Here is a 23,830-nt window from a genome sequence, read left to right as displayed (position 1 = left end):
TAAACCTGAGGTAGGATGACTTGAACATTTTGCTCTTTCTGTTGCAATCTAGAGTGATTTGTATTTCACTACTGCTTTTAAACATAGTTTTCAAAAAAAAGGACATACTTTCAGATTATTAAAATCTAATTGGTGCTATATTCATGAGAAATCTTTAATTGCTCAGAAAATATATGTATCAGACAAGAAATATGAGGGTAAAAATGAAATTACATAGTTGGAGCTTTTGAGATAGAATATATCGTGACAAATAATTGACTATGGTGCGAATTATTCCCAAGAATGCCAGTTTACGTTATTGGACGAGTCCCACGTATGTGTGTGTTTGTTTGATCCCTCTAAAGCTTTATTGAGTAGTCGAGAAGGATGACAAATAAGGTACCATTGATAAATAGAATAGGTATGCTGGCAAACAAGTTTGCAATAGAAAATCAATCTGATTTCACTATAACAAAAGAAGCTCATGTCCCTCGTCTAATAATAAATGACAAAATGATTTATTAGTTTTGGGTCGGGGACGGATGGAGAGAGAACTTTAGATTGAAGATGTTCCGATGATCAATATTCGTTTCATCTGACTTGTGTCAATATCTTTAAGGGAAAAACGTTGGGGTGCGTACTGATTTGTTCAGACTTGAAATAACTCTATTGGATATCGTTGAAAGGGAAAAATACTCAATATAAGTGGATGCGGGAAGAACAGTTTTCTATAATTTCCAATAAACATCAGTAAAACAACATGACATTAGTTAATTGAACAAATTAAATAGTGTTTCATTTGATTCTAGAAATTTAGTGAAATAAATGGAAAAATGAATGCTTTAAGTAAAATGATCATGTTATAATACTCGAGGAAATTATTGATTGGACAGATGTGGCTTTTTCTTTATCATGTATAATGTAGTGATGTGTATATTTGTATAACTAAGATAAAAAAATCCTGACTATAAGGAAGTTTTTTTAATTATAATTATACATAGTCAAAACTAAAAGCTGGATTTCTCCTATTTGTTGTTTGAAATAAATAGTCCCGTTATAGAAAAATTGGTTTCATTCGGTGATTTGCCGATATATTGGACTGGGAGCAACCTGAAATCTTCGTAACAGTATTCAGAGAGAATTCTGGGATATTACGTTGTTCTTGGAAAACCATTCTCTTTTTGCTATTTCTAGCCATTCGGAACACGTTGTAGAAATTTCCTAGACTGAATTTAATATCTTTAAGGAATATAAATTAGGATATGACAGATTATTTTCCCATAAAGCTGACTTGCTTAATCAAAATTTGTAAAAAAAGAACTTGTGTGGGATAACTTACATTATAATGCAGGATATGTTACGAAACGACTGTAAGTGATTGGAGCATTATTGCCGTTGTTGGATCACTGTGGTAAGATATTATGTTTCCATGTTGCATGATATTAAATGGAAAATTAATGCCAGTTTTATTGGTTGTTTTCTGAGAATCGGGAAGATTTTCGATATAATTTAAATTTCACCATTAAATGACAGGAAACTGTTTTTAATGGAACTGAATTGAGTAGGTCTTGAAAATAGAATACAATTTACATTTTTATTAGTTAAGGTAGTGGGAAACCATTCATGATGGAAATTAAGGTGTGCTGGCTTTAGCATTTCTTTTACCAAGGAATTTTGTTATTTTTAGCAAACAGAATTATTCATTGAGTAATTATCAGTTTACATATTAAAATTATGTAGAAAAAAGCCCTGTACATTTCTTTTTTTCTGGTAAAAACTTTTTGCAATCACTTGAATCAAGTGAAACAGCTTAAGATCCTTTTAGGGACCTTTATAACATCAAAAATGTTGACTGTATTGCCTGATTCTGAGGGTGTACAAAATTATGTTCTCACACATTTTAAATTACAGTTCTGTGATGGTTTTAAAGGTTACAGAATATTCCCACTGAGAACAAATCTCTTTTCCAGTTTAAGATGGAGAATATTCCCACTACAGGTATATCGCCTAGAATATTCCCACTACAAGTATATCCTCTTTTCCAGTTTAAGATAGAGAATATTCCCACTACAAGTTTATCCCCTTTTCCAGTTTAAGATAGAGAATGTTCCCTCTACAAGTATATCCCCTTTTCCAGTTTAAGATAGAGAATGTTTCCACTACAAGTATATCCCCTTTTCCAGTTTAAGATAGGGAATATTCCCACTACAAGTATATCCCCTTTTCCAGTTTAAGATAGGGAATATTCCCACTACAAGTATATCCCCTTTTCCAGTTTAAGATCGGGAATATTCCCACTACAAGTATATCCTCTTTTTCCAGTTTAAGATCAGGAATATTCCCACTACAAGTATATCCCCTTTTTCCAGTTTAAGATGGGGAATATTCCCACTACAGGTGTATCCCCTTTTTCCAGTTTAAGATGGGGAATATTCCCACTACAGGTGTCTCCCCTTTTTCCAGTTTAAGATAGGGAATATTCCCACTACAAGTGTATCCCCCTTTCTAGTTTAAGATAGAGAATATTCCCACTACAAGTGTATCCCCTTTTCCAGTTTAAGACAGACAATATTCCCACTACAAGTATATCCCCTTTTCCAGTTTTAAGATTGAGAATATTCCCACTAGAAGTATATCCCCTTTTCCAGTTTAAGATTGAGAATATTCCCACTATAAGTGTATCCCCTTTTCCAGTTTAAGATTGAGAACATTTCCACTACAAGTATATCCCCCTTTCCAGTTTAAGATAGAGAATATTCCCACTACAAGTATATTCCATTTTCCAGTTTAAGATGGGGAATATTCCCACTACAGGTGTATCCCCTTTTTCCAGCTTAAGATAGGGAATATTCCCACTACAGGTGTCTCCCTTTTTTCCAGTTTAAGATAGGGAATATTCCCACTACAAGTGTATCCCTCTTTCTAGTTTAAGATAGAGAATATTCCCACTACAAGTGTATCCCCTTTTCCAGTTTAAGATAGAGAATATTCCCACTACAAGTATATCCCCTTTTCCAGTTTTAAGATTGAGAATATTCCCACTAGAAGTATATCCCCTTTTCCAGTTTAAGATTGAGAACATTCCCACTACAAGTATATCCCCCTTTCCAGTTTAAGATAGAGAATATTCCCACTACAAGTATATCCCCTTTTCCAGTTTTAAGATTGAGAATATTCCCACTAGAAGTATATCCCCTTTTCCAGTTTAAGATTGAGAACATTCCCACTACAAGTATATCCCCCTTTCCAGTTTAAGATAGAGAATATTCCCACTACAAGTATATCCCCTTTTCCAGTTTTAAGATTGAGAATATTCCCACTAGAAGTATATCCCCTTTTCCAGTTTAAGATTGAGAACATTCCCACTACAAGTATATCCCCCTTTCCAGTTTAAGATAGAGAATATTCCCACTACAAGTGTTTTCCCCTTTCCAGTTTAAGATAGAGAATATTCCCACTACAAGTATATCCCCTTTTCCAGTTTTAAGATTGAGAATATTCCCACTACAAGTATATCCCCTTTTCCAGTTTAAGATTGAGAACATTTCCACTACAAGTATATTCCCTTTTCCAGTTTAAGATAGAGAACATTCCCACTACAAGTATATCGAGATTCCCCTTTTTCCAGTTTAAGATAGAGAACATTCCCACTGGAGTTAATCACTTTTTCCAGTTTAAGATAGAGAACATTCCCACTGAGAGTTAATCACTATTTCCAGTTTAAGATACAGAATATTCCCGACAGGAGTTATTTTCTTTTTCCAGTTTTTTTTTTCATGCTGACTTTGCCATTAAATTATACTTCATCTAAAATTCTGCGTCAGACAATAAGCCTGAGGTGGACTTTAATGAAATTGGTTTTTTGTTCCAGTATTGATGAAATGCAATTTAACAGGAATTTTAGGAGAAATAAATTGCATAGTCTGATACAGAAATTTGCCTGGCAGTCAGAAATCATTTTGGTCTAGAGTTATGGCCCTTTCTCAGGCATGTGGAAATACATGTGTTGTAAAAGCGATGTCTCTTGCAAAATGAAGAGTTGTTTGGAAATGAAGTAGTGATTGTTCCATTGTTTTTCGAGATGGCATAGCCTGTAACATTTTTACCAGATAATACAAGTAAAATATAGAGACTTCAGTAGAAATATTTATATTTTACAGATTAAAATCTAGTTGTTCATGCTATTAAGAGTTACACTGTCTAAGTGTTGCAAAAATCCTTAATGCTGTTACAGTAAGCCAAAAACTTTTATCATGTTGCAAAATTCAAAGTTGAATTGAGCCTTCAGTAGGATAGAAACTTGGCTTGCCATTCCATAGGGTAGAGACTTTGCCCAAAACTTTCTACCGGGGCATATAGACTTGCAAGGTCTGTTGAGATCAATTAGTTTGTAATAAAGTTTTTTCTCAGAAACTGCTATTTAAGAGGGTTTTAAGGCAGAGATGTTTATTTTAAAGGACTCAAACGACTGATGCCAGTCTAAATAAGCTGCATTATAGAGACCTGACTAGTCCTTCGAGTGAGATAGAAACAGCTCTTGCTTTTGAAGAGTCATATAATTATGTATTTCAGTCAAAAATTCTTCAGTATAGAAAGAAATACAATATTTTTGGAAAATAGTATAGAATATTTAAAGGTAAAACTATTGAAAAGTTTGGAGACTTGAGTTGTATACCGTTTGTGTAAAATTCAGATTTTTTTTTTGCTACTAGCAAATATTTTGAAGTATATTAGTCAGTATATATGGATGTTTACCACTGTGAAAACATTAATTACATTTATAGTATGTCATGGTTAAACCTGACAAAATACAGAAACAGGTAATAGTGGTTCAATTATAATAACCCTCCTGCTTCCTTGTTCTGATATAACAAAATCTTCCTGACTTTACACAAGGACGAGATAGTATTCACAGCATGATTTTATATTATGCTACCTTATTTGCTTTTCAAAGAATTTTGCACAGACTGCATTGTAATGCAAAATTTAATCTGTTTAAAGGGAAGTAATTCTGATGAAACTATTTCAACCAGAAACAAAGGTAATTTTGGTCTTATGACCTTGACCTTTGAGCCACTTACCTCTAAAACAGTAGAGATCTTCTTTATAATGTACTGAGCCTTCAGCAGGATAGGATAGAGACTTGGTCTTATGACCTTGACCTTTGAACCACTTAACCCTACAACAGTAGAGGTCTTCTTTATAATGTAGTTAGTCATTGTGTAAAGATGTAAAGTTATAGCTGTATTGTACTCTCCGACTTACAGCCTGGAAACTAAAAAATAATAACTTAAGTTATTAAATACTCAAGGCTTAGCTTGATTTATTGTCATATATTTTATATATACTGTCCTATTAAAATACCATGGTTTAGAGCTTGGATGCATAGGAATTGAACACAGGATGTCATAGAAATGTTATTCTCAAAGGTATCCTAATTTACAGAAGTAATTGAAGCAGACGTCATGTGGCAGAATGTGACGTTATAATCGTTATAGTCGTCTCTCACCATCACATGTAACAACTGTTGTTTATCCCAAAATAAACAATGCTTGATTTCCTTTTTTAGTTTAGTGTTTTTACAGCTCAGGCACCATATCTACATTGACGAGAATTAGCGTTTTGCAGTCTGCACCATTTTACAGTTATATTTATCGAAGATATATAAAATCACCTTTGCCATACAAAGTCAAGAGAATAAAAGTTTGAAATATTATCTAAATATAGGGTGGAATAATAACATATTTATTGAAGTTGTCATCATATTTCTGATCGTCGATATAGTTCTTGTCAACAGCTTCATACAGCTGTTACTGAACAGAAATCCACTTAAGTATTGAACGACAAAATTACTACACTGATATTACATCTCCTGTTCACTTTCAATAGATTAATTACAAAATAAGTCCTGTAAGCCCTTGTGGATTGATTTTTGTATGAGAGAACTGCAAATCAAGTCTCACATATAATAAACATCATGTTGAGTTCACAGGAAATTACTCCTCCTCAAAAAAATAGTTCCATCGGAAAAAATATTTGCCTCCATTCAGTGGATGGAAAAGTGTCTGTCGCTTGCTAATGTTAAATTAACCACAGATTTATTAACTGCTGGTAGGCTATAAGGCATAAGATCAAAGTTTTATATCAGTTGCCAGTACTTGCCACCACTGTAGTCTAGCGGTACAGCATCAGGTTCGAGTGCTGGAGGTAGTGGGTTAACACCCAGTCTGCAGCATTTCAAACATGTTAAAGATAGTACCTGCAACTACTTCTCAGCAATATTGACATTTTTGTGTAGGTTCGCTGTAAAATCTTAACTCACTCATGCCGTGATTGGCACTCGGCATTAATAAGGAGACTGGCTTCTCCCCGCTTATACCATTGAGGTAAAGTGATACAACCAGGAATGAGGTGTCAAGAGTGATTAAGATAAATAGTAGAATTTGTGTTGCAATCAACCTAAAATGAATTGTATACACTAAATTGTGGAAGGAAAAGTCGTGACTTGTAATTTAGATTTCCTAATTCAAAGAAACACAAAGATTGAAATTGAATATATAATATAGGAAGAGGAAGACATGCATTAAGATTCCCTTGCAGAAAACAGTATTCAAAAGAGTAGCAATGCTCTTTCAATGTATACGATGCATGGATCTTTAGTAAACAGTGAAAGTTGACGCTGACACCAAAAGCTTACTTAAAAAAAAATGCAGTGTTTTAAAACATTTTGAGATAAATTAAATCATTTGTGCCACATGTCTGAAGTGATTTCCTTTGAGAAGGAATGCTACAGAAAAAAAGAGACCTGAACTGGAAATGCTCCAGATTCCGACAATAGAATATCATGAAAATCGTATTAAAATCGGGTTAATTGATAGTTTCAGCAACATCTCTTGGCTTTTAGAACTGGAAATTCTTTACTTAAGTCCTTTTATTGATCAAAACACTTGTACAGCAGAGGTTAATTGTTTTTAATCCTTGACTTGGTTTTCTAAGGTAGACTTAATGGATTTCTATTGTTGTAGTGTTTGATGGTAACAGCCAGAAATTAAAGTGCTTAATTAGGAGAAAATGTGTCGACAGTTCATCTATTAAAATTGACAGTCGGGGAGTAGTAACAGATTTCCTGTCTGTGTATGTGTCTAAAAGTGAAGTAAGAATTAAATTTGGAGTTGATTTTGGAATTCCTAATATAACAAAGATTAAAAGATGTTAGGGTTAGGAAATAAAAAAATGGTCTTTGTTGACAGGAAGTCTCTCAACAGGGGTAAGCATACACTACTGATCAATGGAAAATAATGACCATTATAAGCAGGTTTTATTGTTGTGGCCTTTATGTAGAGGTGGTCTTTAACACAAGTCTGGCTGTATTTATAGTAAATTGATGTTACAGGAAGTCAGGTGACCAAACTTTATAGAAAAGAAAATATCCAAGGAAGCAAACTTCTAATGGTCTGCCTTCCTTTCTGCAGCTATTTGGCTAGGTCAGAATCTTGTCAAAGCACTTGATAATGTAATATCCCAAAAAATATTCATAATTTTACAAGTGTTTACAATAATATTTATATTTCAATATTTCAGTTGGACATTGGCGCCCTCTATCTGTCACTGAAGGTGTTAGAGTCGGTCTGTTCCGGTGCGGAGAAGGTTTACCAGGATGAGCTCACACCAACTGGGGATCTCGTGCAGCTGGTGGTCGCCACAGCTTCGAGCATCATCAGGGGAACGGTGGACATGGCGCAGGAGAAAGATGAAATGCTGAAATATATGTACAGACAGATGATAGACGACGCTATCAAGAATGTGAACAAACTTGTTCTGGTAACTTCATTAATTTTTTTAATATCAGTATGTTTTGTCTAGAGTCTATGAAGTAGTATTGATAAAAACAATGTCACATTCTAAATTTGTTAACTTTGGTTAATTTGTTCAAGTTTCCTGACTTTAAAGGGTTTTGTCCCCTACCAAGGGCAGTATGTGCATGTGATATAGTTTATCTAGCTCACAACTGCAGTAAAATCTTGAAGCATTATGGGTAAAATAGAACAGAGAATACATTGCCAAGATTATCTAGGACATTCCGAGTCAATTGCTACATCTTATCCCCCATTTTCCTTCTTTTTCCTTAATTTAAGACTCAGTTTTTGTTTTAAAATCCGGCGTGGTAATAGAGGAAATTGTGAAGTACTTGCTTTAAAATTACTGAGAACAGAGGGACTGAAATTGAATTCAGTCGTGGAAACATTGTACGTGATCTCAAGAACTTCTTAAATAAGTCATCAGTTAATACAAAGTGCTCTTTGGCATGTGTGTCAATCAACTGTAAATGTTAGAAGAGAAACAGGTTTATAGAGCTGTCTCATTTACAGGAAATAGATCCTATAGTCTAGAAGCAGTCTGAGGCAAGGCTTTCAGCTAGAACGGGATTCAAGGAGCCAGGTGGTGTCGAAATCTGCTGAGGCACTGGTGGTATCAAAATATTCCTCATTTGCCCCAATGGTGTCAAAATATTCCTTACAAGATAACAGTATTGGTTGTAGGCAACATATTTTGACCCCTCACTATTATAAAGATTCTATACTGCTGTTTCATGATGAGTACTTTCATAAAACACTTGTAAATCCATTTCTGAAGATTAAAAGCATATACACCTTTACCATGCTAACTTTTGAAAATGGACTGGTCCATCATTCAATTTGGGCAGTACCATTTATTATTCAAAGGGGTGTTCATGGAAAATTTACTGACTGAATAGCGAACAGTGTAGACCAAGATCCGCCTGCATGGATCATCTAGGTCTGCAATGGTGGCAAGGGCAGAATCACTTGCCACCAGCAGGCTAAAGGTTACCTGGAGACATTTTGGTCATTCGTCTAATAAATTTCTCAATGCAGCAAAGGGTTACAGCCATAAATTCTATTTTTTTCTAGAAATACATGAATCAGAAAAGATACCTCATTCGTTGTCTGTATTAATTTGAAAAAAAAGACATTTTTCTGCACTTATATGACTAAACCCAGACAAAACTAATAAGTTATAGAAGACTGTGAAATGAATACTGCAAAGCCACAATAAAAATTGCTTAATTTAAAGGACCGTCTGAGAATTTTTCACAGAAAATGCCAGAAGGCAGGTGTAAAGTAGTGTTAGTGACAAGGTTTACAAGAGAAGCAACTTACTGTGTGTATTCTTTATATAGAGACTGCTGATGGAGGTGAAAGAAAAAGATCAGGAAGCTATTATCATTTGTTTGAAATTGCTAGAGGTTTTTGTTTGAAATTGCCTGAGGTTTTTGTTTGAAATTGCTAGAGGTTTTTGTTTGAAATTGCTTAGGGTTTCTGTTCTTGACATTGATAGAGGCTTGTGTACTTGACATTTGTGTACTTGACATTGATAGAGGCTTGTGTACTTGACATTGTTTTTGGTTTCAGTGTTTGGTGTTGCTTAAGGTTCCTATGCATGACATTGCTAGTGGTTTCTGATATTGTTCCCATTTCTGTGCCAGTTGCTAGTGGTTTCTGACATTGTTGCCTGTTTCTGTGCCAGTTGCTAGTGGTTTCTGACATTGTTGCCATTTCTGTACCAATTGCTGGTGGTTTCTGACATTGTTGCCTGTTTCTGTGCCAGTTGCTAGTGGTTTCTGACATTGTTGCCTGTTTCTGTGCCAATTGCTAGTGGTTTCTGACATTGTTGCCTGTTTCTGTGCCAATTGCTAGTGGTTTCTGACACTGTTGCCTGTTTCTGTGCCAATTGCTATTGGTTTCTGATATTATTGCCTGTTTCTGTGCCAATTGCTAGTGGTTTCTGATATTATTGCCTGTTTCTGTGCCAATTGCTAGTGGTTTCTGACATTGTTGCCTGTTTCTGCCAATTGCTAGTGTTTTCTGATATTATTGCTTGTTTCTGTGCCAAGTTTTGTTTAAACTGTCATTGCAGTTGGTAGGAATTGTACATGTAAACAAAAACAAAATATTTTCTTGTTTCCATGGTGATTTAATTATACCTCTTTAATTTTTTTTTCAGAATGAGTTGAAGTTCCATCTGGTGTTTGAGGAACCAGTGATGTCATCGAGCGACTTCCTGTCTGTGTGGGCCTCCAGACACTCTATGACAGACAAACATACACTTGCCATCGGAGAGACAAAATTTAAAATTCCATCACATTTGGGCTCCAGCAGAATTAGCAAGAACTCGGTGCTGGGTACCAACGTGAATGACATCATTGGTAGTGAAGCAGCCAATCAAAGATGTATACAAAGTCACATGACTTCGTTCAAGATGAATCCATATGGTCTAGATAACAGAAATAAGGTACAGCCAAATATTTGTTAGTTAGATGATAATTTTTAAACTTTTTTATTACTATTATTTATTTATTATTATTATTATTTTATTTATGAATGTTTTGACAACAGGTGTTAATCCTGCACCAGTGCTAGGCAAAAATAACACAAATAGGAATAGCTATGTCAGAATTAACATTTCAGTTCAGATAAACATTAATTTCAGTACATTAGAAGTGATACTTTGTTGGTACAGTGAAGTATTTGATGTGCTAAATTTCTATAATGAACTTGTCCATCTTTCAATTTGGACAGTACCATTAACTGTTAAAAGGGGTGCTTACCTAAGAAATACTAACTGAATGGCCAACAGTGCAGATCCATGCAGTCTGATCATTATTTACACTGGTTGCAAAGGCAGAATCACTCGTGTTTAGCATGATAAGGGTTAAGTCAGACTTGAGTGAAAGCCTGGCTCTACAGTGTGTGTTGAGATGTTTAATTAGATTCGATTTTTGTTCACTCTACACATAAAGACCATAAATAATTTCTCAAGACCAATTCTGTGTGACACGGTGAAACTTCAATATACAATTAAAGGTCTCAGAGACTGGGAAAGCTTGCGTGGGATATACAATTTACTGGGGATAATATAATTTTCTTCGGAAGCTATGCATACTCAATCACAGTGAGATCTCTAGTTGTCATGCATAGGGACTAGAAACAGCTTAAGTCTTGGGAATTCACCAATTTTCTCATAATTTTATTGTTCCATACTTTATTTAGTATTGGTAGGTGTGATTGTTGTTTCAGCATCGCCAAAAAGATGTCTCAACCAATCAGGATCACTTGTTTTCCTTTGCCAGATTATTTATAACATCTTACCTTTTTCTGGCTTAAAAACTGTTGTCAGCACATAGATATATATTATAGATTCAAAATGATTAGTGCAGAAATAGAGTGTAAAGTTTATTTATCAGTGGCCCACATGATTTTTATGTTGGGTTCTGGAACAAAGCAGTTACGAAAAGAGATTCTTGAATAAAGTTACAATGAAAAAATGAACATTTGTGATGTACAGAATATTTTCACACACACATTTGTAGCTGGACAAAGAAGGAGTATGTGTGCAAGCTCAGAATTTGTGGGTTCAATCCGTTGCCTAGGCAGTGGCTATATTGATACAAATTTCATAATATTTCTGACCATAGCGAAATGAAAATGTGCCTTGACAGAGTTCTCGCATTTGAACCCTATAATGTACATTGAGAGAGGTCACCTGTTTGAACCCTTTAATATATCTTGACAGAGGTCATGTGTTTGAAACCTTTAATGTGCCTTGATAAAGGTCACACATTTGAACCCTGTAATATACCTTTACAGACGTCACCTGTTTGAACACTGTAACATACCTTCCTTGAGAGAGGTCACCTGTTTGAACTCTGCATTATACCTTGGGGAGGTCTGCGTTTGAATTGACAGAGGTCACGTGTTTGAACCCTGTAACGGACCTTGACAGAGGTCACCTGTTTGAACCCTATAAAGTACCTTGACAGAGGTCACCTGTTTGAACCCTATAAAGTACCTTGACAGAGGTCACCTGTTTGAACCCTATAAAGTACCTTGACAGAGGTCACCTGTTTGAACCCTATAAAGTACCTTGATAGAGGTCACCTGTTTGAACCCTATAAAGTACCTTGACAGAGGTCACCTGTTTGAACCCTATAAAGTACCTTGACAGAGGTCACGTGTTTGAACCCTATAAAGTACCTTGACAGAGGTCACCTGTTTGAACCCTATAAAGTACCTTGACAGAGGTCACCTGTTTGAACCCTGTAACGGACCTTGACAGAGGTCACGTGTTTGAACCCTGTAACGGACCTTGACAGAGGTCACCTGTTTGAACCCTGTAACGGACCTTGACAGAGGTCACCTGTTTGAACCCTATAAAGTACCTTGACAGAGGTCTTGTGTTTGAACCCTGTAACGGACCTTGACAGAGGTCACCTGTTTGAACCCTATAAAGTACCTTGACAGAGGTCACGTGTTTGAACCCTATAAAGTACCTTGACAGAGGTCACGTGTTTGAACCCTATAAAGTACCTTGACAGAGGTCACCTGTTTGAACCCTGTAACGGACCTTGACAGAGGTCACCTGTTTGAACCCTATAAAGTACCTTGACAGAGGTCTTGTGTTTGAACCCTATAAAGTACCTTGACAGAGGTCACGTGTTTGAACCCTATAAAGTACCTTGACAGAGGTCACGTGTTTGAACCCTATAAAGTACCTTGACAGAGGTCACGTGTTTGAACCCTGTAACGGACCTTGACAGAGGTCACGTGTTTGAACCCTGTAAAGTACCTTGACAGAGGTCACCTGTTTGAACCCTATAAAGTACCTTGACAGAGGTCACCTGTTTGAACCCTGTAAAGTACCTTGACAGAGGTCACCTGTTTGAACCCTATAAAGTACCTTGACAAAGGTCACCTGTTTGAACCCTATAAAGTACCTTGACAGAGGTCACGTGTTTGAATCCTGTAACGGACCTTGACAGAGGTCACCTGTTTGAACCCTGTAAAGTACCTTGACAGAGGTCACCTGTTTGAACCCTATAAAGTACCTTGACAGAGGTCACCTGTTTGAACCCTGTAACGGACCTTGACAGAGGTCACCTGTTTGAACCCTATAAAGTACCTTGACAGAGGTCACCTGTTTGAACCCTGTAACGGACCTTGACAGAGGTCACCTGTTTGAACCCTATAAAGTACCTTGACAGAGGTCACCTGTTTGAACCCTATAAAGTACCTTGACAGAGGTCACCTGTTTGAACCCTATAAAGTACCTTGACAGAGGTCACCTGTTTGAACCCTATAAAGTACCTTGACAGAGGTCACCTGTTTGAACCCTATAAAGTACCTTGACAGAGGTCACCTGTTTGAACCCTATAAAGTACCTTGACAGAGGTCACGTGTTTGAACACTATAAAGTACCTTGACAGAGGTCACCTGTTTGAACCCTATAAAGTACCTTGACAGAGGTCACCTGTTTGAACCCTGTAACGGACCTTGACAGAGGTCACCTGTTTGAACCCTGTAATGTAGCTTGACAGAGGTCACCTGTTTGAACCCTGTAACGGACCTTGACAGAGGTCACCTGTTTGAACCCTGTAACGGACCTTGACAGAGGTCACCTGTTTGAACCCTATAAAGTACCTTGACAGAGGTCACCTGTTTGAACCCTGTAACGGACCTTGACAGAGGTCACCTGTTTGAACCCTATAAAGTACCTTGACAGAGGTCACCTGTTTGAACCCTATAAAGTACCTTGACAGAGGTCACGTGTTTGAACCCTGTAACGGACCTTGACAGAGGTCACCTGTTTGAACCCTGTAACGGACCTTGACAGAGGTCACCTGTTTGAACCCTGTAACGGACCTTGACAGAGGTCACCTGTTTGAACCCTGTAACGGACCTTGACAGAGGTCACCTGTTTGAACCCTGTAACGGACCTTGACAGAGGTCACCTGTTTGAACCCTATAAAGTACCTTGACAGAGGTCACCTGTTTGAACCCTATAAAGTACCTTGACAGAGGTCACCTGTTTGAACCCTATAAAGTACCTTGACAGAGGTCAACTGTTTGAACCCTATAAAGTACCTTGACAGAGGTCACCTGTTTGAACCCTATAAAGTACCTTGACAGAGGTCACCTGTTTGAACCCTATAAAGTACCTTGACAAAGGTATCGCATTTGAACCCTGTAATGTATCTTGACAGAGGTCTTGTGTTTGAACCTTAAATGTGTCTTGACAGAGGTCACCTGTTTGAACCCTGTAACGGACCTTGACAGAGGTCACCTGTTTGAACCCTGTAACGGACCTTGACAGAGGTCACCTGTTTGAACCCTGTAAAGTACCTTGACAGAGGTCACCTGTTTGAACCCTATAAAGTACCTTGACAGAGGTCACCTGTTTGAACCCTATAAAGTACCTTGACAGAGGTCACCTGTTTGAACCCTATAAAGTACCTTGACAGAGGTCACCTGTTTGAACCCTATAAAGTACCTTGACAGAGGTCACCTGTTTGAACCCTGTAACGGACCTTGACAGAGGTCACCTGTTTGAACCCTGTAACGGACCTTGACAGAGGTCACCTGTTTGAACCCTGTAACGGACCTTGACAGAAGTCACGTGTTTGAACCCTATAAAGTACCTTGACAGAGGTCACGTGTTTGAACCCTATAAAGTACCTTGACAGAGGTCACGTGTTTGAACCCTATAAAGTACCTTGACAGAGGTCACGTGTTTGAACCCTATAAAGTACCTTGACAGAGGTCACCTGTTTGAACCCTATAAAGTACCTTGACAGAGGTCACCTGTTTGAACCCTATAAAGTACCTTGACAAAGGTCACCTGTTTGAACCCTATAAAGTACCTTGACAGAGGTCACCTGTTTGAACCCTATAAAGTACCTTGACAGAGGTCACCTGTTTGAACCCTATAAAGTACCTTGATAGAGGTCACCTGTTTGAACCCTATAAAGTACCTTGACAGAGGTCACCTGTTTGAACCCTGTAAAGTACCTTGACAGAGGTCACCTGTTTGAACCCTATAAAGTACCTTGACAGAGGTCACCTGTTTGAACCCTATAAAGTACCTTGACAGAGGTCACGTGTTTGAACCCTGTAACGGACCTTGACAGAGGTCACCTGTTTGAACCCTATAAAGTACCTTGACAGAGGTCACCTGTTTGAACCCTATAAAGTACCTTGACAGAGGTCACCTGTTTGAACCATATAAAGTACCTTGACAGAGGTCACCTGTTTGAACCCTATAAAGTACCTTGACAGAGGTCACGTGTTTGAACCCTGTAACGGACCTTGATAGAGGTCACCTGTTTGAACCCTATAAAGTACCTTGACAGAGGTCACCTGTTTGAACCCTGTAACGGACCTTGATAGAGGTCACCTGTTTGAACCCTATAAAGTACCTTGACAGAGGTCACCTGTTTGAACCCTGTAACGGACCTTGATAGAGGTCACCTGTTTGAACCCTATAAAGTACCTTGACAGAGGTCACCTGTTTGAACCCTGTAACGGACCTTGATAGAGGTCACCTGTTTGAACCCTATAAAGTACCTTGATAGAGGTCACCTGTTTGAACCCTATAAAGTACCTTGACAGAGGTCAACTGTTTGAACCCTATAAAGTACCTTGACAGAGGTCACCTGTTTGAACCCTGTAACGGACCTTGACAGAGGTCACCTGTTTGAACCCTATAAAGTACCTTGACAGAGGTCACCTGTTTGAACCCTATAAAGTACCTTGACAGAGGTCACCTGTTTGAACCCTGTAACGGACCTTGACAGAGGTCACGTGTTTGAACCCTATAAAGTACCTTGACAGAGGTCACCTGTTTGAACCCTGTAACGGACCTTGACAGAGGTCACCTGTTTGAACCCTATAAAGTACCTTGACAGAGGTCACCTGTTTGAACCCTGTAACGGACCTTGACAGAGGTCACCTGTTTGAACCCTATAAAGTACCTTGACAGAGGTCACCTGTTTGAACCCTGTAACGGACCTTGACAGAGGTCACCTGTTTGAACCCTATAAAGTACCTTGACAGAGGTCACCTGTTTGAACCCTATAAAGTACCTTGACAGAGGTCACGTGTTTGAACCCTATAAAGTACCTTGATAGAGGTCACGTGTTTGAACCCTGTAACGGACCTTGACAGAGGTCACGTGTTTGAACCCTGTAAAGTACCTTGACAGAGGTCACCTGTTTGAACCCTATAAAGTACCTTGACAGAGGTCACCTGTTTGAACCCTGTAACGGACCTTGACAGAGGTCACGTGTTTGAACCCTATAAAGTACCTTGATAGAGGTCACGTGTTTGAACCCTGTAACGGACCTTGACAGAGGTCACCTGTTTGAACCCTATAAAGTACCTTGACAGAGGTCACCTGTTTGAACCCTATAAAGTACCTTGACAGAGGTCACCTGTTTGAACCCTGTAACGGACCTTGACAGAGGTCACCTGTTTGAACCCTATAAAGTACCTTGACAGAGGTCACCTGTTTGAACCCTGTAACGGACCTTGACAGAGGTCACCTGTTTGAACCCTATAAAGTACCTTGACAGAGGTCACGTGTTTGAACCCTATAAAGTACCTTGACAGAGGTCACCTGTTTGAACCCTCTAAAGTACCTTGACAGAGGTCACCTGTTTGAACCCTGTAACGGACCTTGACAGAGGTCACCTGTTTGAACCCTATAAAGTACCTTGACAGAGGTCACCTGTTTGAACCCTATAAAGTACCTTGACAGAGGTCACGTGTTTGAACCCTATAAAGTACCTTGACAGAGGTCACCTGTTTGAACCCTATAAAGTACCTTGACAGAGGTCACGTGTTTGAACCCTGTAAAGTACCTTGACAGAGGTCACCTGTTTGAACCCTGTAAAGTACCTTGACAGAGGTCACCTGTTTGAACCCTATAAAGTACCTTGACAGAGGTCACGTGTTTGAACCCTGTAACGGACCTTGACAGAGGTCACCTGTTTGAACCCTATAAAGTACCTTGACAGAGGTCACCTGTTTGAACCCTGTAATGTAGCTTGACAGAGGTCACCTGTTTGAACCCTATAAAGTACCTTGACAGAGGTCACCTGTTTGAACCCTATAAAGTACCTTGATAGAGGTCACCTGTTTGAACCCTATAAAGTACCTTGATAGAGGTCACCTGTTTGAACCCTGTAACGGACCTTGACAGAGGTCACCTGTTTGAACCCTATAAAGTACCTTGATAGAGGTCACCTGTTTGAACCCTGTAACGGACCTTGACAGAGGTCACCTGTTTGAACCATTTAATGTATCTTGACAAAGGTATCGCATTTGAACCCTGTAATATATCTTGACAGAGGTCTTGTGTTTGAACCTTAAATGTGTCTTGACAGAGGTCACCTGTTTGAACCCTGTAATGTAGCTTGACAGAGGTCACACATTTGAACCCTGTAAATGTACCTTGTCAGAGGTCACACGTTTGAACCCTGTAATTTACCTTGTCAGAGGTCACCTGTTTGAACCTTGTTATGTACCTGGACAGAGATCATGTGTTTGAACCTTGTAATGACTCATTTTTCATCATATGTATGCGAGTCAGATATTTTTTCTGGATTCTTGTTTGATTTAAATATTGTTGAAATCTTCCTTCAGAATCATGTGTATAAACTAAGAGGAAACAATCCATTTATTTGTCCTGTTGATTAGATGGCCGGTACAAGTGTAGGTATGACTGTACAAAATAAACCATATATAAATCTTTACCTGCTTGTTTTATAGTAATTTATAAAGAACAACCTGGGGCATGTACTGTACTAGGCTTATACTTTGATGTTGAAATGAAAAATAAACACATGTAAACTTCTCATTGCCAAACACGTGTTTAACAAGAATGTAGGCATGCCTTTATTGAGAGAGGAACATTTATTATGCTTGTGATTCAGACGTGGCGACTAGAGGATACCAGAATGCCCTCGGGACGTCCAGGAAGGGAAAAACACTCGCTGTATTAATTATTTTGTATTTTGCCTTTTTCATGCACAAACGATCATTTCACAAACAAAAACAAGCACAAAACTTGTATTTATTAATTGCTTTGTTGAACAAGTAACTGAAGGCTACAGTTTCGTGAGAATCTGTTTTATTCTGACACTTATGCAAAGTATTCACCCTCAAAGGATCTTTGTTAAGACGATGTCTAAAGTTTACCATCAATTTCTGCATTTTTAGGATGTTACTCACTCCTGACGTGAAAGAAAATGATAGGTTGAAATTTTATAAATGTCTGTAAAAAAGCATGTAATTTTTGTAAGCTGTGTGGTTTTATAAGCAGGTAAACACACTTCATGAACAGGTATGGGAAATGACAGTTAAAATTTAACCAACTTAAAAATTTTTAAGATGATCATGAAAAAGAAACATTACAAGAAATAGCATTAACCTTTTCAAGCTAGTCAGAGATAGAAGGGAAAGGATCCAACATGTACAGTTTCAGTATGTCTGAAATATAGAAAAGCCAAAAAGGTTGGTGAAGTCTTACTCTATACAGAGGGCAGATTGATGAAGTCTTCATATACATAAATATGTTCTCTGTGATGGCAATATGTTCTTTCTAATGGCAGTATATTCTTTGTGATGGCAGTATATTCCAGTATATTCTTTGTGATGGCAGTATATTCTTTGTGATGGAAATATGTTCTTTGTGATGGCAGTATATTCTCTGTGATGGCAATATGTTCTTTGTGATGGCAATGTGTTCTTTGTGACGGCAATGTGTACTTTGTGACGGCAATATGTTCTTGGAGATGGGGGGTATATGCTTTGTGATGGCAGTATGTTCTCTATGGAGATGGCAATATGTTCTTTGTGATAGCAATATGTTTTTATGGCAGTATGTTCTTTGTGATAGCAGTATGTTCACTACGATGGCAGTTTGTTGTAGTGATGGAAGTATATTCTTTGTTATGGCAATATGTTTTTTGTGTTAGCAATACAATATGTTCTCTGTGATGGCACCATGTTTGCTGTGATGGCAGTATGTTCTCTGTGATAGCAATATGTTCTTTGTGATGGCAGTATATTCTCTGTGATAGCAATATGTTCTTTGTGATAGCAGTATATTCTCTGTGATAGCAATATGTTCTTTGTGATGGCAGTATGTTTTCTGTAATGGCAGTAAGTTCTTTATGATGGCAGGATGTACTTTGTGATGGCAGTATATCTATTCAAGGTCTTTCTTCCAAACATCTAATTGATGTGGAGAAGTTGTCACTGTAACAAGAACAAGTTCATGGATTAATTGATCACAGTACAGACCAGAAATATTGCTGCAAAAGTGTTAAACCAAACTGCAATAAAACAACTGTAAAGGATGTTGTAATTCGGGTGCTTCAGCAACAGAAAGAAATAGCTTTGGTTTTGAAATATTTTATCTTATTTCAATTACTTTGTCTCCAGGTTGTAAACAATATTTCATCTTTTTAGGTATTCTGTCTCCTTGATATAAACCATAGATAACGAAATTATACACAAAACCTGAATTTTGATGATTGAATGCTTGAAGTAAATGGGAAAACAGTGCATCAATTAGAGAACAGTTCATTGTGTGTGGTGGTGGCCCGATTTTTGTCATTTTTAACATTTTATATAAACTTCTTATTATTCTAAAAGTTTCAGTTTATCTCTAAAACCCTTTTCTAATCCGTTTGTTTGTTTGTTTTTTCTTATATGTTAAAGGTATTATCAAGACACTGAAAACTAATGTCTTTCGAGGACTGAAAAAAAATCCACATTGTATCAGTTTTATGAGAAATTGAATAGTTTGTCATACAAGGTCGTAAATTTTTTTAAAGAAGAATATTTCTGCCACAGTGAACAAATTGAATATTCTTTATTCTGGGCTGTCTAATTAACGGATGATTTATCGTGGACTATCTACACATTTTCTTTATAACCTTTTATTGAACAAGGACTAATAATGCAACCATGGAGTATATACAATTAGCTATAAACAATGGATATGTTGCATACTGTATTAGTTTCGACATGCGAAGGTCGTGTTAGGGTTTCACACTAGTCAGTTGAGTGGCAGTGAGTTAACTTGATTGACAGGTGAAAAATATTTATGATTTATAGATATATTGAAATGTACAGGCATTTTGGAATGAACAGGCAATAAATTTAGAATATTTATTTTTGGATTGTTTTCATGTATATAAATACGTGCTAATTAGTTGATTTATTTGGACTTTATAACATGTAGAGAAACTATTCCACTTAGAGGTAAGTTAGATATATGGAAATAATTCAACAAGTACCACAATTTCTTTCTGTCTTTGTTACAATTTCTTCTTTTTGATAAGAGCATGTCTTGTTCATTATGATCTACACAAATGTTCCAAAAATCTACAGGTTTCTGATGTATTGTTTGTTTGTTTTGTTGGGTTTAACGTTGCACTGACACAATCGGAGGTTATATGGCTACTTTCCAGCTTTGATGGTGGAGGAAGATCCCAGGTGCCCTCCCTTGCATTATTTCATCTTTGGCGGGCACCTGGGTAGAAACACCAACCTTTCGTTAACCCGCTGGATGGCTTCTTCGCATGAAGAAATCAACGCCTCGAGTGTTTCTGATGTTAAGAGAATGGCTCATGTTTGTCATCCTTCAGAAATGAACGTATCCTTTTAAAGCCATGTCCACTAAAGGTGTACTGGTCAGGAACCCAGGCAATCCTTGCATGTATCAGTGCTATACACTGGGCACGTTAAAGAACCAGGCTGTCTATTCGCAACGAGCTAGGCTAAGTTAGCCGGACAAGCCTGTATCTGATTTCTGATCTCTCTCTCTCGTGGAAGCTTTGTCTCACTCTGTCCCTCTGGTCAGATCGCTCTGTGTCTGTACTAGCAGAGGATGAATTATGTGCCCTGTGTGGCTGCATTTGAACTATGTAAAGCGCGTTTGAACATGAAATTGATCATGAAAAGGGCGCTATATAAATCTGGTATAATAATGATAATAATAATAATAATAATATTTCTCCCATTGATATATAAGCATATGTAGGTTGTTTTTAGCTTTTTAGTTGTACATATTGCGTGCATGTGATATTACTTATGACAAAAACCTTTGAGCCAGGAAAAGGTCGTAACAAATATCACCGTTTAAATATAATTGTGTCTTGATTAAATTACTGTCTTTGTGACAGTTGTAAAGCGTTTTGTACCGAAGTGATGTTCACTGGGTGTAATATAAGCCGTCAAGTAAGTTATGAAATTTTCTATGAATGGAATTTTTGAAATAGTAAAGAAAATGCTAATTCGGCAATATTTTTATAATATACTGTGACACATATATAGTTATGTACCTGTATAAACAGGTAAGTTAATCTTCTTGCTTGTTATTTTACAAAATAGAAACACATTTTCTTAAGTTTGCACGAGTCATGTATACTTTGTCTAGTTCATCTCTAATAAATAGTTGGACAATTGGTTTGAGTTGACAGTTCAGCTATTAAACACCCTGTTCACAAATTATTGTAAGAAGAGATGTCGGCATGTATTATATAGGGCACAAAGTAGTTCGTTCTATTTAACCCGTATCATACTGGACACAGTTGATTCTGCCTTTGCGACCAGTGCAGATCATGATCAGCCTGCACACTCCTTTTAACAGTTAATGGTACTGTCCGAATTGAAAGATGGACAAGTTCAATAGGGTAAGGGGGTTAAAGTTCTTCTCTACATGGTGAATTACATGTTTATTACCTGCTGAGCTTACAGGTTTGATACCCATTGAGGCGTGGTCCTTACCTTTATTTTAGAGCAGATCGAGTACTAAAACAAAGTATGTGTGTGTGTGGTTCGTTTGAACTCTTTTTCAACATTTTTCAGTCATTAACGACAGTGTCTACTTGTAGCAGTGTAAGACAATGCCCAAAAACAAGATAGTCCAAAGCAAGTTGTCGTGTAAAGATTAACTATAAACAATCTTACGACACCCCAAATTCGTCTCCATCTGAACAAAGAGCAAGATGTGCTAATCATATTCCTTAAGTTTATGTAAACATAATAGACCAATCCCCTAGCAACATAGATAAAAACTCCTATGTTCAACTGAATTAGCAATGTTTGTTAATAAGTTAATTGAATATTTTTTCATTATCAGAGCTAATCTAGCCTTGTACATGGTGGTACCATGTTTACAAGTTTGCAATCTGAGTGTAGAAGTAATGCATTTCCAATGTACTTATCTGATACATGCAAGTAATATGAGCAATGTGTACTGTCGCATACAATGACAACTATTGCAGATATCTTGAATTCAGATTTGATTGTTTCACACAATACAAAAAATTCACACAATACAAAAAATACATGTCAAGATATGGCTTTTCATGTTGGAGAAAGAAAAACTATTTCAGACTAATATAGATATGTGACTTTTTATCCATTGTTTGTGCAACATGACCTGTCTAAATCCAATACATGTTTGCAGGCCTAGGTTCAATACTTGAAGAAAAAAATGTGGTAATTTATGTCTGATATCGTGTAACCCTTGCCCTGCTAAATTTCTATAATAAACTTGTCCATCTTTCAATTTGGACAGTACCATTAACTGTTAAAAGGGAATTGTTTACCAAAAACATACTGACTGAATGGCGAACAGTGCAGATCATGATCAGACTGCATGGATGTGCAATGGCTCATGATCTGCACTGGTCGCAAAGGCAGAATCAATAGTGTCCAGCATGATAAGGGTAAAACACTTTGAATGTCTTACCATTCAATCATTGGTCAAAACTATGTGTCCATCAGGCAAAAATTAAGATATTGTCAGCCTGCTTAATCATTAGCCTGCTGGTGGCAAATGATTCTGCCTTTGCAACCAGTGCAGACAAAGATCAGTTTTAAGTAATGAGTTCCTTTGCTTCCAGATGTAAACGAAAAATTGTTTTTATCAAATAACAACATCCATACAGTATCATAAATCTTTGTTAATGAAGTTATTATATTTTAGAAGTATGGTAAAACATATTTTCTGGATAGTTTATTAAGTCCTGTTATTAATTCCCAAGTCTGGAATTTTATCAGTATAACATCCAAAACTGTCTATAAAGACCACCTTTCGGAGAGCCAAAATGTGGTCTTTATTGGGAGGTGGTCTTTATTCACAGGTTAAAATACACTGTAAATGTTAAAATGGGAAACAAAACATGTGGTCTTTAGAGCCAGGTGACCTCTGTTCAGAGGTGGTCTTTAACACAGGTTTGACTGTATATAATAATTGTATCACTATACCAAAATATATGTTTCTTCCTTGAGGAAAACAAAATTTAAAAAAAAAAGAAATTGAGGATTTCGTTTGAACCTAAAATATGTGGGTAACTTGCTATAGAATTGTTAAATGTTATAAATTGATTTTCTGTACTAGGTGGTAAATCTCACATTTCAGGAAATCAAAAAAGCAGCAAACAGCCCACTTTATTCTAATTTAGTAAAACAAAAATTCAACTTCTCTGGGTTTCCCTGTGTGTGCCTTATTGTACAACTGTCAGTTCGGAACATCCTTGCCACCTCGGATATTTATTTAATTGAATGTGCAAATGATCATCGATTGCTTTAATTAAATACAGCACATGATTCTTTCATTATAACGTGACAGATAAAATGTGGAAAAACCAATTAAGCTTAAATTTAATTGACTCGATACCTTGTTTTTCCTAATATGGTATAATTAGAATCTCTTCTTGCATCCACGAAGTGCTTTCTTCTGAATCATAAATTGTGGATCGGACGTTTATAGAAATTTTATAACTGTGATAAAAGCTTTTCTGGCTATTTGCGTCTCGTATCAGTATAGTTCGAAGAAAATCAAGATGTATTCCCAATTCTCAAAACAGTTTTAATGCTGGGTACTGGGACATAAAGATACTATGGATTTTTCAGAAAACGAATTAAATTATGTTATGCAAGCCAATGTGTTTTGAATATGGATTATGTCTTCCATA

General features: G+C 37.1%; 1 protein-coding gene across 5 annotated transcripts in view; it reads left to right on the top strand.

Annotated features, from left to right (window-relative positions):
• The window catches only part of LOC123531249 (polycystic kidney disease 1 like 1-like), a 114,712-nt gene that overhangs the window by 36,049 nt on the left and 54,833 nt on the right, over positions 1-23,830 (top strand). For 3 of the 5 annotated variants that reach the window (XM_053517912.1, XM_053517913.1, XM_053517911.1), the window contains 2 exons: positions 7,561-7,800; positions 10,003-10,290. In XM_053517912.1, the coding sequence (XP_053373887.1) occupies positions 7,561-7,800; positions 10,003-10,290 (528 nt within the window). Of the gene's footprint in view, positions 1-1,069; positions 1,391-7,560; positions 7,801-10,002; positions 10,291-19,817; positions 19,935-23,830 lie in introns of those variants that run through there. The other 2 variants (XM_053517914.1, XM_053517915.1) reach the window with 2 other exon arrangements.

This window comes from Mercenaria mercenaria, chromosome 11 (assembly GCF_021730395.1).
Source record: "Mercenaria mercenaria strain notata chromosome 11, MADL_Memer_1, whole genome shotgun sequence".
In the NCBI taxonomy this organism is placed as follows: Eukaryota; Metazoa; Mollusca; class Bivalvia; order Venerida; family Veneridae; genus Mercenaria; species Mercenaria mercenaria.
This window is presented reverse-complemented; position numbering and strand designations above follow the sequence as displayed.